General features: G+C 32.9%; 2 protein-coding genes across 3 annotated transcripts; one reads left to right on the forward strand and one right to left on the reverse strand.

Moving 5' to 3' along the window:
* Positions 18-685, forward strand: LOC107617045 (VQ motif-containing protein 25-like). The gene has a single exon (XM_016318877.2). The coding sequence runs from the start codon at positions 105-107 to the stop codon at positions 591-593; it is 489 nt and encodes a 162-aa protein (XP_016174363.1). The 5' UTR covers positions 18-104; the 3' UTR covers positions 594-685.
* Positions 6,150-10,987, reverse strand: LOC107617333 (probable plastid-lipid-associated protein 13, chloroplastic). Of its 2 annotated transcripts, none has more exons than XM_016319075.2 (7): positions 10,543-10,987; positions 9,385-9,506; positions 9,235-9,318; positions 8,988-9,084; positions 8,673-8,889; positions 8,386-8,438; positions 6,150-6,565 (listed from the first exon to the last, which is right to left on the reverse strand). In XM_016319075.2, the coding sequence occupies exons 1-7, from the start codon at positions 10,789-10,791 to the stop codon at positions 6,470-6,472; spliced, it is 918 nt and encodes a 305-aa protein (XP_016174561.1). In that variant the 5' UTR covers positions 10,792-10,987; the 3' UTR covers positions 6,150-6,469. The 2 variants fall into 2 exon arrangements, with proteins under 2 accessions (XP_016174561.1, XP_020966508.1); XM_021110849.1 differs by having other exon boundaries at positions 10,526-10,662.

Raw genomic sequence — 16,618 nt, forward strand, 5'->3', positions numbered from 1 at the left:
TACTCTTTTTTTTTTTTTTCTTCCTTTCTAACCACTACATACAAATCGAACCAACCAACCCTACATTATTTCTCTTATAGTTTCCTTTCAAATCTGATTTTTCAATGGAAAACAAGGCTAAGAAAGAATCATCACATGTGCATCATTCTTTGCACGAAGATTCACACACAATATGCAAAACCAAATATAAGCCCAAGATACGCATAATTCACATATATGCACCGGAGATTATCAAGACCGATGTGGAAAACTTCAGGGAACTGGTTCAGAAGTTAACTGGGAAACCAACAAGTGAAGATCAAAGTACCCGCAAGAAGAAGAAGAAGCAGCCATCAACGAAGACAAGGAAAAATAACATCACATCAAGGAAAGAGAAAGAAACAAGCGGCAATGATAATGGGGTGTTAGAGAATAATCCAACCAAGAAAATGGAGCTGAGGAATGATGATAGTGATGAGAAAGTCAAAGAAGAAGAAGTAGGAAGTTTTAGAGATGGAGGAGGGTTCTCAGATTTGGAAGGTTTTATTTCTGAGTTGTTTCCTTTGGATGCCACTCATCACATGCAAGGGTTTGTGGAAAAATTGTATGCATAAATTTTCGATCCAACACTGCAATTTAGAACTCTTATAGACATAAAGGTTAGCTTCATATATATATAGAATTACATATGATAGATCCTTCCACATGAGTGTGGAGGTTTATTTATAGCTTCTGTATGTTATGATTATCATGTTTAATTTAATCCGGTTTACATAATCGCTGACTGATCAAATTTTATCTGATTAAAAATATACGAAATCATGTGTCTTTTTCTTTTCTTTCAAATGCTAAAGTACTAAATTGGTTTCTTATGTTTGGGTTTAATCTTGTTTTAGTCTCTAAAATTTAAAGTCTCTTATTTAAATCTAAAAAATTTTCATTTAATTTTAATGTAATGGTAAAACTCAATTTTCATATATGAAAAATTTATATAACCAAACTTTTTGATTATCAAGAGATGCTCTTCGCAGTAGAAGTGACGACGACCTTATTTTTTGTCGCCATCAACGAACTTTTTTGCGAAAAGCAAATTCTTGACAATATTTTTAATGTGGTTGAAACTAAGACTGGTAATTTAGGGAAATGCATCCTATGCCTCTCAAATTTGTACTTCTTTTTTAAAGAACGACATTAAAATTTAGTGAAATAGAGACGTTAATTATTTAACGTTGATTTCACGATAAAATTATATTAAAATTAAATAAAATTTTTTAAGATTTAAATACGATACTTTAAATTTTAAAGACTAAAATAAAATTAGGCCTAAACATAAATAACTAATTTAATACTTTACCATACTTTTAATTAAGGATGATGCCTGTGTACCAGATGATCCCTTTAAGTAAGAGTTCAATATTGTTTAAATTAAATTTCACAGGTTATTCAACGATACAAGTGATAGGTCAATTCATAAGTATTTTTCAATAAATTGAGCGCGCGACCACACACATATCATCTCTTGGACACATTGTATATTATTTTTATGATTGATATTATATATACAAATTTTTTTAGTAATTAAGTCTAATTAAGTTGGTCTAATTATAATAAAAATCATCCTCAAAATAAAAAATATGGCACGCACTTCAGTGCTTTATTAATGTACAATTCAAAAGATTTGCACCATATGTATAAATTTTTCTACATTTTTTATAGCACATAAATTTCAAAATATAGCACACAACTTTTTAAAATATAGCATACAAAAATTGTAACGTAACACAAATGTTTTAATATAACACATAAACTTTTGTACATAATATACAAATTTTTTAATCATAATACATAAATTTTTAAAATACAGCACACAAATTCTGCTACACCAATATATATATTCCTTTATTGACTATACCACATCATATGTGTAAATCAAACAAAGTAAAACAACACACACTCCTTCATTTTCATAGCACACAAGTCATCGAAGCTAATAATTTGGTAGTTCACATTAATTTGACAAATATTATTAAACAAATTTTGGTTTATCATAGCACAGAAATATTTAAACGTAGCACATATTTTTGTTCAACATAGCACACAAATTCACATATATATATAGCACAAAAACTAGAATTATAGAATAATATTAATTTTTCAAACAACTTAATTAAAGAAATTAAAATCATCATAAATAACCATAACCAAGAGAAAAAAAAACAAAAATATATACAATAGTACACAAACATCGAATATAGAAAAACAACACAAGTAATCGAAACTAATAGTAGATTGATAACTCACACTAATTTATCAGAAATCATTAAACAAATTCTGATTTATTACAGCACACAAATATTTAAGCATAGCACATATTTTTGTTCAACATAACACACAAATTTACACATATAACACATAAATATTGAGCATAAAATAACAATATAAAAGGCATTCGTATCTTTTCAATTTCACTCAATAAAAAAGATACATCCAATTTACAAAGAAAAAGAAATTAAATAACAACAACAATAACAACAAGACTACGTTGAAGAAGAAGTCGACAATGATGGCAGCGACAGCAGCGACGATGACAGTGGTGGTGGTGGTGGTGGCGGCGGCGGCGGCGGCGGCAGCAACAACGATGTTAAAAGAAGAGGAGGAAAAGGAAAAAAATTGAAGTTTAAATTTTAATAACTTGGTTAATAAAAATACTTGGGCATCTAACATTTTTATTATTTTATTCTATGAAAAAATGTTGGGACACTTTAACCACATATGGTCAAAATCTCAATTTGATTCGCACTAAACTAATAGAATTAAATCAAATCTAATATTCATATTTTTTATGTTCGAACAATCTACATATTTACGGATCGAATCGAATATTAGATATATCTACAAAATAAAAATATATTAACAAACTTATTTCTATTTAAAAAAATCAATAAAATTCATTTTTTACTATAATAAAATCCTTTTTTCATTTTCTTAAACGTGATTACTCTTAAAATATTGAATAAACTAATTTTTTTTAAATAACAACAATAAGATAATACTGCGATCCACTAAAAAGGATCCAATGAAAAAAAAGAGACTTTAGCTTTTTAACAATTCTAGGAATGGAAGTGAAATTGCCTTTTTCCGACGTTACCCTTTACAAATTGAAATAAAACATAAATACAACATAAATATTATTTATTTATTTATTATTTGGTGCACATCGCAGATATGAAATTTATTGATGTGATATCCGCGATCGAATTCGATAAGAGTGTGAATTAGATTCGAAGATCGTATCACAAATTGAGAATTGAATACCAATAAATATTGTGGATTTACGGATATAATCTGATTTATGAACACTCCAAATATGGAAGGTTTCATTTTGTTTGTTATGTTATGATTTTTTCCCTTTTTTTTTCTGGGCTTAGAACCATGTTGCTTTAACTATTTGGATTAATCTAGTGATTAATTCTCTAGTAATTCACTTAAGTAATTAAGTAAGTGTCAGAAATTCAAATTTTAATTTGTGTATGTAACAACTCATTTAAATTAAAAAATTGAAAAAAAAAACGTGGTTCATATAGACCTATACGTTCCTCTTTTATTTGTCTTTAAATTTGTATTTCTATGTCATATAAGTTTAAGTAATTTCAATAATTATTGAGAAAAGCTAACGTTTTGGGAGAAGTTCGTGTTTTTCCAAGTGAGTCTTTTTACCTCTTGCTCTAATTTCCTTGCAAAAATTTGCTCCAAAGGCATATCATATGAACCATTTATTTCCAACATTTATTTATTAATGCTAGCCATTTGGGATTTAATGCTTAAAAGTTAAAACTAGTACATGTCGGCCGAATTATTTAATATTTAAAGTTATTTAATTTTGATATAGTCATTACATCCTACCAAAGGTCCAAAGCAAAGGGAAGTAGTTTTGGAATTGGATTAAGATATCCCCACCATACCTCGAGTCCATATTTCATTACCAAATTGATGCTAGAGTTGAGAGAATGCTGCACACGTAATGACGTAAATACACATTCTCTTATTCTATTTATTTTTATTTTCATTTTGAGATGCTGATGGTCTCTTACATTTACGTTTGTACACGTTCTACCATTTAATTAAGATTGAGCTAATTAATAGAGTTAAACTTCAAAATAGTCCATGAGATTAGCGTTATGCACTAAAATCGTTTTTGAGATTTCAATTGCACTAATTATGTCCTGAGATTGAAAAAATGCACCATATTAATCCCTGACCTATTTTTCATTAACAACGTGATGACATGGCATGATGACGTGGATTGTAAGTGACACGTGTCACTTCATGATTTGGCCACATATAATAGTATGATAATGTGGTGACCAGTGACACGTGGCATGCTGATATGGATGGTTGTGCCACGTGTCACAATGTTATTTGGCCACGTGTCTGTTTGTGCCACGTGTCGCAACAGTATTCGCCCACGTGTCATCCATTATGTCATCGTTTTATATGCACCAAATTAGTTCCCCACTTTGCATTAAGTGACTCATTTTAGTCCCTAAAATTGAATGTCGTGCATCAAATTAGTCCTTTTACCAATTTTTTCTCATTTTTTTAAATTTAAAATTTTAATATCTTGGATACACTAATTTCAATTATATTTTTTCATATATCGTTTAAATACAAGTGCTTTTATAAAAATTTTTAAGATTTTAGTTTTAATTATATAATTTTTTTAATAATTTAACATTGGTAAATTTTGTAATATATAAGTATGTTATTATAAAAAAATAATTATATGATTGATTAGACACATTTTTTTCATAAAAAAACATGTGTTTTTAACAAGAAATTAATAATTAAAATAAACATTTTTTTCTTATGAAATATACGTTTTTGTTATGTGTAAATGAGCTAGATTGAAGGCACTTCAAGCACCCTCACTACCATCTTTGACCTCTGCAGTCTAGACGAAAGAGGTCAGAGATGGTAACGAGGGAAGTTTGAAATGCCTTCACGTCAACTCCAAGACAGCAGTTATTAGGGGTATCCACAAGAAAAAAATATTTTATAAAAGTATTGAAAGAGGTCGGAGATGATAGTGAAGGTGCTTGAAAAGCCTTCACGTCAACTCCAAGTCGGCAGTTAGGGTATTCGCAAGAGAAAAAATATTTTATAAAAACACTTTTATTTGAAGAACATGTGAAAAAATAGAATTGAAATTAATGCATTCAAAAATATTGAGAATTTTGAATTTATAGAAAAAAATGAGAAAAAATTGGTGAATGGACTAATTTGGTGCACATTTAATTTCAGAGACTAAAATGAGTCACTTAATGTAAAGTAAGGGACTAATTTGGTGTATATAGAACGATGACATAATGAATGACACGTGGACGAATACTGTTGTGACACGTGGCACAAACGAACACATCAGCATGCCACGTGTCACTGGTCACCACATCATCATACCATTACACGTGGCCAAATCATGAAGTGACACGTGTCACTTACAGTCCACGTCATCATGCCATGTCATCACGTCGTTAATGGAAAGTGGGTCAGGAACTAATATGGTGTATTTTTTTCAATCTCAAAGACGTAATTGGTGCAATTAAAATCTCAGAGACGATTTTAGTGCATAACGCCAATCTCAGGGACCATTTTGGAGTTTAACTCCTAATTAAAAATGTCAGCATTTAATATGTATTTTTATTGCAACTTTTCTGCGTAAGCATTTATTTTTATGAGAGAAAATAATGGCACATATATATAACCTCACATTTTCACAATAGTACATATTTTTAATTTAGTTTTACTACGATATAGGAGAAAAATGAGCAATACACTACTTTTTAGTATGTTTTAAATTTCGCTAGGGTATTAGATTTTATGTACTAAAAAAACAGTACTGAATTTGTGTGTGTATCATGACAGGATGTTATCATTTATTTGCTTTTTTTAAAACACACTAGTGTAAAAGACAGTCCAATATTTTCCATAAATCTGGTAGATTAACACGTTTTATAAACATTATAAAGAAGACATAAAATTTCGGTTTGTGATTATATGGTAAACATGAAATTTTTTTATTTTATTTTAGAAAAAAAATAAAAAGTCAGTTGAAATGATATTGTTTCAAGAATTGTCAACCAGAAAAAAATTTAATAAAATAAAAACAGTAAACCAACAAAAATACTCAGATTTTTATTTTATTTTTTATTTCAGAGTAGGTTGTGTGAATGTGAATGGCACATTATTCAATTATTCAATTTCTACATCAGATAACCCACTTTCTTATATAATGGATCTAAGGATCTAAGCACAAAGTATAGAATACGTTTATGCAACAACTCGTGTCAGATCCAAATTGACACGTATTTTTTGAAATTCTACCTTCTATTTGAGAACCATAAAGATTAACCAATGAGAGAGAATTTGGAGCTGTAATTTGAAACCAAGAGGGTGTAAGAGGAACAGAAAGTTTCACTTTACATAGAAATTCCTAGCTCTCATACTCAGGAATTGATTCTCCCAAAGAAGATGGTGATGCATCCAGCCTCGTTAAAACTTCGGGCATTCCAGAAGTATCCCTAATAATCTGCGTTTTAAAGAACTAAATGAATAAATAAAGCATAAACACTAAGATATATGCTAGATTTGATTTAATTGTAGGTCAATATGCCATTACATACATTACAGCTAAGTCTTGTTTTATTAGCTGGATTCAACTATATGAATAAAATGAAGACATAATTCCCTGTCATGAATCATATTTGTGCTTAAATTATTTAAACTTAAATCTCTTTTAAATTATTTCATCTCAAGTTCTCTTAGATTTTTCTTTACCACTAGTTACAAAACTAAGCATCATCTTATCCATCTGACAGAAGGTAGTTTTAAAGAAACACTAGAAACTAAAATACAACTATGTGAATCCTATTGTTTGTTTTTCTTCCATGTTGCATTCAAGACTCTACCTAATTTTACCAGAGATCTCCTGAAGAAAAACATATTCCAATCCAAATCACCCTCCAAAAGACTCAGGTTTTGAAGAATAAATTTGGTTTTGTATCAAATCTACCAAAGGTTTATATACTTGTAAAGAAGAAAATTAGAGAGGTACTACAGCAGCAAGAAAGATGCATATATGTTTATTAGCTGGGAAAATGCATGTAATAGGGTACCATGAGAGATCCTACGGAAGATATTGGGGAAGAAGGAAGGATGACATATTTTTATATAATTAAGAACATGTATGATGGGTTACAAGTTACAACTAGTATGAGAATCCAAGGTAGTTTAGCACAGGAATTTCCAAATGGTGTAGAATTACATCAAGGATGATCTTCAAGCCCATACATTTGCTCGCTATTCTTGGTGTTGTTTACTGAGCATATCCAATAACTCGTACCGTGATACATGAATTTTTTGATAATATTGTTCTTATAGGTGAATTAAGGAAAATTTTATATGATAAGTTAGATTTGTGGAGACAAAGTGTGAAAGTTAATGATTTACTCATAAGTCATAATAACACGAAGTAAATGGATGGTAAGTTTAACAAGGAATGGAGGAGCTCAAACATAAAACTGAAAATTGGAAAAAACATTATAGCACCAGTCAAGACTCAAGAGGTTTAAATATCTTGAATGTATTATTCAAGACAAAGGAGCACATAGATGATGATGTAACCTAAGTAGGTTAATCAAAGTAGCAGATTGTTTCGGATTTCGTATGCAACAAAAAAAAAAGTAGCTTCAAAGCTTATGGGTAAATTTTATCACACTATTGCTATATCAAACCATCTATGAAAAATAGTGTAGGACAACAAAGGGTAAATATGAACATAAGCTTAGTGTGGCTGCTATGAGGATGAGTACCTATACTCAAATGGACTGAAAAAGAGACAAAGTATATGAGAGGAAGTTAGAGTGACATCTATTGTGGAAAAGATATAGAATCTCGTCTTAAGTTGTTTGAACATTTAGAAGACCAATAGAATATACAGTCAGGACGGTAGATCATATGGGAGACAAACCTGATAAGGTGGTCAAGAGAGATCTAAATATAAATGCACTTACATCAGATATGATAAATGATAGGATGTTATGATGCCATTTGATTTATACAGTCAACTTCACTTAGTAAGACAAGGCTTTGTTGCTGCTGTTGGAATTTAAAAATACAAAAAATAATTATGTCCCAGTTTCATATTGAATCAACCTATCAGGTATAACATTGTCACATAGCCATGACAATCCGTGATTCTAGGTGCATGCATCAAACTTTGAGATGCCACATTTGATTCATCATTATTAATATTTCTAGTAGAAACAGCTGTTGAGACCATTTTTAAGGAGCTCAAACGCTGAAATTATCTAAACTTGATTCCTGAATAAGTATATACTAAAAACTTACAAGTATTTCCTCATCGAGATAAGATATCATGAAGAGTCTTTGAATGCTGTTACCTTCATAACACGAGCAAAGTTCAATGTTAATTTCATAACAAAGTTTTGCAAACGAAACTGAGTTTTACATTCGTAACATGCATATTATTGTCATATAAGTAAATCATTCCATTTCTTGGCTGGATTTCAGTTTCACAATGAAGTTTTTATAAAAAGTGCATATTGAATTCTTTATTACATGGCAATATAATAGAGAGGATTTCTTAGGGTATAAAAGAATTAGCAATAGCTTACTTAGAGGAACTTTTAGACCACTGGAAACAGCATCGCGTATAGGAACGGGAAGCTGTTGTACAGCATTAACTGCCTGCCCAAGTGCACCTTTAAGCTGTTCTGGAACTCTGTCTTCAATGATTGTTGGTGACACAAGAGTCCCCTCAACATACTCCTCTTTCATTCTAAGTGGCCCCTCCACAGATAACTTGGTTGAGATAATTAATTTGCTTTCTATCTAAAAGATTTTATCAGCAAGTTAACTGTGATTAAAACTAATTAATGATAATGCCTTAAATATATTCAACCTCAAGACAATTTTAAGAAATGTGGTACCGAGTTCAACAGGTTCATGTTTGCAGTAATGTTAGCATTTCCGTCCTTAATGAAGACATCCATCTTTGACAAACTAGCTATGCTTGAAGGAAAATTTCTGCCAAAACACAAAGCCCACAAGTGCATTAGAAACTCACCGGTGAAACAACCAAAATTTAGCGGGGTCTTCTTTAAAAATTAAAAATATCTTCTTATACTCGAAAGCACCCAACCCTCACAAATGCCAATCAGCTAAGAGATTACTCACTCAAATATTAATCGTGCAGCAAACAACCCTGGACTTCCGGAACCAAACCACTCAAAGTTCCATCGTCCTTCCAAAAAGGGTGACCTGTGGCACAAAATTGAATGAACATCTCATAAAGAAGTATAGACATGAGCATTCTTATTCACTAACGTGGTTGGACGGGGTGTCGGGTTGAGCCGCTCGAGACCAGTTATCCTTTCATTCACATCAATCCTTTGCATATCAGTTGTCTTCCCAGAGACCAGTGCCTCAAAACCTCCTGCATCTTTAAACTGAAATGGAATCTCCAAAATAAGTACTATTGAATCCAACTTCATGATTTGCATAACAAGATTATAGGTAAAAATCATAACAATATAGAAAAAAGCCAAATTCGAAAATGATTCCTCACAATGTTCAAGTTACAACCCCATACACTTTTTTTTTTGTTGTCTATATACTTCATACTTTTCCCTGTCTAACAGTACATGAAGCCTTAAAACAGTATAGCACTAAAAACATAATTAAGACTGTACTATGTCTTGGTCATTAAAAATAAAATGTGCTCTAAATTTCCACTAGTAGATCATATTTATGTCAAGATTTTCCCCTTTATGCATAAGCAGGCATGAAAGATAAAAAACACTAGAGTGTGTTCGGATGGAAAAATTAAAGGAAGAAAAGTAATGTTAGAGAGGGATTTTGGATATTAAAATTGTGAAATTTTAATTCTCAAAAAAAATAATAAAATCAACTATATATTTTATGAATAAAAGTAATCTAACTCTTTTATCCAACAAAGTATTTAAAAGTACAACTAACATAATTCAACCAAACAAAATATTATAAAATTAAAGTAAAAGAAAATGTAAAAATATCCCAACCAAACACACCCTAAAAGTCATGACAGCAACACAGCATTGCAGCAATGAAATCTGATAACGAACCTAGACAGCAATAAGAATGATTCATATTCCAATCAACTACCAACATAAATAGCAATCCTCCCTCCATTTTCATTAACAAAACAAAAAAAAGGGGGTAGTCAATCCAAGCAAAGTCATTAGCCACTGTTCTACATCAATTCTAACCCATACCCGTCATAAAGACAAATTACGATTTTTTTTCTTTAATTCTTCATTGAAAAACTTCAAAAGGAAAAACAGGTCCTCACATCCACTCAAATCCAAGCCCATTATCCAAAAAACACGAATAAATTTTGTTCCCGTGAGGGTCAAAACGACAGGGAAATTCCCAAAACGCATTCAAGCTCGGAACGAAAAAGAAACGGAAATTAAAGGAAAGAAGGTACCAATTGAAGATACTGACAGCGAGAAGAAGCGATTCTTTGGCTGAAAGGCGCTCCATTTCCTTGGCGTAAGCAGCAGGGGCACCCTGAACGGCTTGCTGAACCATTGCCCTGACGCACGTGCGCCTAACGTGGAGGCGACGCGCTTTAGTGCGTTGCGGAGGTGCTAGCGCGAGGAATGGAGACAGTGAAGAACTGAATTTGGAAGAAGAAGAAGAAGAAGGGATGGTGATTGAGGAAAGAGAGGTGTGTGAAGTAGCCATTGACATTGATGTAGTGATTTATTTGAATTTAATTTGAAAAAGAAGGGGGAAAGGACTAATTATGGTGGTAGTGGTTGATATTGAAGGAAGTTAAAAGAGACATGAGGTGGGAACTAAGAGGCTCCAGATTTAACAAGACACCGCTTCGCTGGTCAAGGGAGGAAGAAGAGGGGTGGACTGCGGAGTACGGAGTAGTGACTAGTGAGTGGAGGGCGTTTAATATTTGATTAATGAATAATTACAGTTTTTTTTTTTTTTAAGATAATAGGTTATATTTCATTAATTATTGAAAAATAAAATACAAAGATGTCTAAAAGCAGGACAACATAATAAAAGGTAGGAATTTTCCAAAACAATACATCGAAGATATTTATTCAACGGTGTATGGTCGAAAAACAAAGAAAAATCTTAAAGAAGAAAGAATGATAAATCAAATTGAATGAAACTAAGAGATTGCCTCACGGAGATGACGATCTAAATTGGAAGTTCTTTAGATTTTACGGAGCAACTTGACAAAGCTTGCTAGAATGGCAAACGGCATTAAAGTAGAACGTTCAAAAATTAACTGGTTGCGAGTTTTCCAACAATTCTAACAAATGATGGCAAGCAATTGAGGATTACGGTCAGCATTCTTCAACGGGTTAAGCATCTCTGTTGATGCAGTCCACCATGTCCAAAAGTCGTTAGGGCTCTGGGGGAAAGACAGTCACGAAGATAACTCTGAGATCATACTTCTTTGATTCTAGAGCAATTGATCAAACAATGAGTGATTGTTTCTGTTGCTTCATGACAGCAGGGGCATATTAACGATATAGATGGGATGCGGTGGTGAATTTGAGCAAGCACCGGAACTCGACTATGGAGAGCTTTCCAAATAAATAGCTTAATTTTGTGAGGCAAGTTCAACTTCCATAGATCAATTTACGGTTTTTTCTGTTGCATATAATTAGGGCAAAGTTCTAGAAGTGGATGGTGAAATAAATAGCCAATTCTGTAACCTGAAACTGTATCATATTGCTTGGATTTGATCAAATTCCATTGCAATTTGTTCCTATTCTGCTGAATTTTAACTGACAAAATCCTGTCTGTAACGTCTTGGGAAAATAATTCTTGAATGAGATTCTGATTCCAATTCATGTTTTCAGTAATTAGGTCTTTAACTCTTGGAACTAACTCAGAAATAGCCTGTCTATTTGGCATGTCAGAAATTATTAAAGGATACGGAGGAGGCAACCAATGATCGTCAAAGGTTCGAATATTCTCTCCAGTACCCACAGTCTAGTTAAGACCTTTTTTAACAATCTTTCAGCCATCCAATATGCTCCTCCATCTCCAAGAAGGTAAGACTCCAATTTCTGCAATTATAGCATTACCATTGCTAAAGTATTTACCTCTTACGATTTTGGATAATAGGGAAGTAGGCTGTGGTACGAGTCGCCAAAACTGTTTGCCTAAAAGCGCCAGATTTTGGATTCTGAATCTTTAAATCCAAGGCTTCCTTCTCTTCATGGGCGAGTCATAGTGTCCCAACTAATCCAACCCATCCGTCTTTCAGAACTTTTTTGTCCCCACCAGAACTAAAAAAGTAGAGAGTGAATTTCCGAAATTAAACCATCAGGCAACTTGAAGCAAGACAATGTATAAACAGGAATAGCTTCTTCTACTTCTTTAAGCAATACCTGTCTACTACCCGACGATAGAAGATTACGCTTCCACCCTTGGATTCTTTTCCGAACCTTCTCTTTGATCATACTAAAAGAAGTATTTTTTAATTTAGAGACTGTAGAAGGCAAACCAAGGTATATATCCTGGGCCCAATATGATTAATATTCATAGAGTTAGCCAGTAGTGTACGAGTAGTGGAGGGAGTGTTGTGGCTAAAGAATACAGCAGATTTATTAAGATATACCCTCTGGCCACTGATGCTTTCATAAGAATTCAATAAATGCAGGATGTTTGAACATGCTTCAGGATTATCCTTACAGAATAAGATGGAATCATCAGCAAAGAGGAGGTGGTTGACCTTGGGACATCGCCTATGTATCTGAAGACCCTGAATTAGTCTGTTTTGTTCTGCCTTGTGTATCAAGAAGGAGAGACCTTCTGCATAGAAAAAAAAAGATAGGGAGATAGAGGATCTCCTTGTCGAATACCTCTATTTGGTTTGAAGAAACCATAGGGTTGTCCTACCACAATGACAGAATAAGAAACAGTTGTCACTAATTCTCGAATCCACATGATCCACCGGGAGTCAAAACCAAACTTCTCTAATATAAACCAAAGAAAGTGTCATTCCACCCTATCATATGCCTTACTCATATCTAATTTTAGTGCCATTTTATTTTTGAGACACCTTTTTTTGTTCTTCAAGTAATGCATACACTCATGAGCAATTAAGATATTATCATAGATTAATCTGCCTTTAATAAAAGTACTCTGCGTAGGGTTAATTAGTCTATTCATCATACCCTGAAGTCTATGTACAAGTACTTTAGAGATAATCTTGTAAAAGACTGAGGATTAGTTTATTGGTCTTATTCGAGTCATATCTTTAGCATCAAATATCTTGGGAATAAGACAGATCTGAGTATGGTTAAAACTCTTCAAAATTCTGCCCCCTAAAAAGAAGCTCTTAACTGCTCAAAACACATCACCACTAAGTATGTTCCAGAAGTTTTGAAAAAATTTTGCTGTCATACCATCATCTCCTAGAGCACTTTGAGGATGAATGCTAAATGTTGCACGTTTCACTTCTTCCATAGTCACTAGTCTTTGAAGCCTACGGTTCATGTGAGCTGTAACCTTAGGTTCAAAATCAGTAAACAGAAGTTCAGGATTCTCATGACAAGTGGAGGAGAAGATGTCCTTGAAATAAGATTCAGCCACAGAAGCAATACCAGCATTTGAAGTAGCCACTTCACCATCACTGCTAGTTAGTTGCCAAATTTTATTCCTTCGAGTTCGATTTCTAAATTTCTGATGGAAGAAAGCTATATTTTGATCACCGGATTTGAGCCATTTGACTCTAGACATATCTTTCCAATAAGATTCCTCATTTTGCAATGCTTTCTCAAGTTTGTCCTCTATTTCTAAAATGATGCCGCCTTTGTGAATTCCTGCTAAACGAAGTTTCTCTAATTCAGACTGTAGTAAATCAATCTCCACATTCGAATTTAGATATATGTTCTTGCTGTCATCTGACAATACTTTATTTTTTGAGCTAGGATATACATGACAGAACCATCAATCTGTTCGTACCAAACCTCTCTAACAATCTGCCTTATTTCATCATTAGAACACCATCTTTCTTATAATTTGAATCACTGTTTAGATCTTCTAGTTCTCGAATTAGAGTCTAAGAGAAGAGGGGAGCGATCCAATCCTGATTCTTACAGTCTAAGAACTGATGCATTGGAATAGAGATGCTGCCAATCAACTCCTACCAGAAATTGGTCCAGTCTTTCCTATATCAACTCATCACCACTCCGCCTATTCGACCAAGTGAATGGTCTTCCGACCATACCAATATCAATCAGGGAATTATCATCAATAAAACTGTTAAAAGTTTCAATAGAAGAAGGAGATTTAACACCCCCACTTGCTTTCTTCAACTGATTAGAAATGACATTAAAATCACCCATTAACACAACCTTACCATCGAACTGTTGGGTGACTGAAGTTAATTCAGCAAACTGAGCCATTCTATGTTGATCATTTGAACTGAGATAAACACCTAGAACACCATAGGGATCATTAGAACCAGCTGTCAAAACTGATGCCGCAATGAAGAATCTACCATGCTGTAAAATCTAAACAGTGCAACCATCCCTCCATGCTATTGCTAAACCCCCAGATAATCCATCCGGATCCACAATAAACCATTCCTTGAAACCACAAGATATTAGTTTTCCTTCAACTTGTCGAGATTGATTTTTTGTTTCATAGATAAAACCAACTTCGGGGGAGTAGAATTTACAAATCCCTTTAAGATTGTGGATTGTCAGGGGTCTCCCCAAATCCCGACAATTCCACGAGAGAATATCATTGAGACAATATCATTGAGACAAATTTTCTTTGAAATATCTTTCGTAACGTTACCTCCACTCCTCCGTTTGAAACCTATCACAGACTTCTGGTAAGTTATTTCAGGTTTGATTTTTTATTCTCCTTTCTATGCTTGGACATGATGTTGTTATTGTGTTGGACATTATTCATGGAATAGGATATCTCCAATAAAGCATTAGAAGAAGAATTAGTATCAGTAGTCGTACCAGTGTTTTTTGATTCACCCTCATTTTCTACTCTAGAACTCGAATTAGCAGCACTTTTTTCATTATTCTGTTTTTTCTGATCATCTTACACACTCAATTTTGAGAAACTATCAAAAAGACAAGCAAGTGGAGATTTTTTCTTCGGTTGAGCTGGAACAGAACCATCCCGAGGTTGATTAGGATTGAAGGAAGCTCTCTTTTCAGTTAAACGCCTACCGACTTGATCTGCCTTAAGCCATTCACCAACTCTATCTTCCTTGATATTATTTTGGGCAGAATCATCAATAAAAAATTGGCAGTTCTTAGGTTCATTCCCCAATTTTGCACAATAAATACAGAAAACACCTATACGTTCATAGCGTACTCCAATTTCCAGCATTTTTTTATTAGGATCAAGCAATTTCAGTGCATCCCTCACTCTTTTATCACCGTTCAGTTTCACCTTAGCCTTCACTATGCGTATATCTTTGCCTCTAACTTCAAACAGAGCAACATCTTCAATTTAACCAAGTCTCCCACCCATTTTTTGGCCAACCTCAAGCGTATTGTATTGTTCAAATAATTCCCAAAATTGTGCCTATACAGGAAAAGAAGAGATGTGATTATCCTCCATGTTTACTGACTGCTTTCATCTACGAACGTGAAGAACAAAACTCTTGAATAACCAAGGCGAACCCCTCTCAATTCGAGTCACATCAAAGTCATTCTCAAAGAAAAATTGAAACTGGTTCCTGGATTTTTTGACTACTCTGAATCCTTCTGGTTTATTCCATATTGCATAGAGGGCTCTTTCCATGGTACCTACAGAAAAGATCCAATCTGAGAAAATCCTTCCAGAGAGGCTCTGTGGACAGGCTTGAATTCCTTCAGAAACATCTTCATCAGCTAAAACGATCAAATCATCCTCCTGATCACTGTCAATTATATGGGGGTTTTGAGTATCTGATTTGTTGCTCATGGTGTAGAAAAAATCAGAATTAGTATTTGATGATTCAGGAGATAAAAGATATATGGAATGAGTGAATTAGAAAACGGAGTGAATTAAAAGAGAAATCTAGCGTAGGGATGAATTAGGAGAGGAAACGAAAAATAGAGAACCAAGTGGGGGTGAATTAGAAACAGAAAGGAAATTAAGAGAAGAAAGTAGAAGAAGATGAAACAGACTTTGAGGAAGAAAAGACAAAGAAAGATGAAACCATGGAGGCGGCACAGTAAAACCCTAGCAGAGCGTGGACGAACCAAGGAGCGTTATGTGGTTGATAATAATTATTTAAAATATAGTTTACTAGGAATACTATTGGACTATCAAATTTATTATTTTTGATGATCAGAGTATCAATTAATCATTAATATTAAAAAATATAAGATAAAATATATCGTTAAACTATTAAATTAAAAAAATTAAATTAATAATTAAATAATTATAAAAAAATAAATTCTCATAACCTTTTATATATATAATTATTAGAGAGCATATAAAATTAAAAATAAAATATTATTTTCCAAAAAATTATGACATTAATAAAAATAACTTAAAAAATTGTGAAAGACAAATAATTTTT

This window comes from Arachis ipaensis, chromosome B09 (assembly GCF_000816755.2).
Source record: "Arachis ipaensis cultivar K30076 chromosome B09, Araip1.1, whole genome shotgun sequence".
NCBI classification, from domain to species: Eukaryota; Viridiplantae; Streptophyta; class Magnoliopsida; order Fabales; family Fabaceae; genus Arachis; species Arachis ipaensis.

Bases quoted from the DNA above. Each gene is read 5' to 3' on its own strand.
- LOC107617333 (XM_016319075.2), bottom strand. From the start codon at position 10,791: ATGTCAATGGCTACTTCACACACCTCTCTTTCCTCAATCACCATCCCT. The intron at 9,507-10,542 runs GTCAGTATCTTC...ATTCCATTTCAG, and splicing joins AAGAATCGCTTCTTCTCGCT to TTTAAAGATGCAGGAGGTTT. The intron at 6,566-8,385 runs GTAAGTTTTTAG...TTTAAAACGCAG, and splicing joins ATCTCGATGAGGAAATACTT to ATTATTAGGGATACTTCTGG.
- LOC107617045 (XM_016318877.2), top strand. From the start codon at position 105: ATGGAAAACAAGGCTAAGAAAGAATCATCACATGTGCATCATTCTTTG.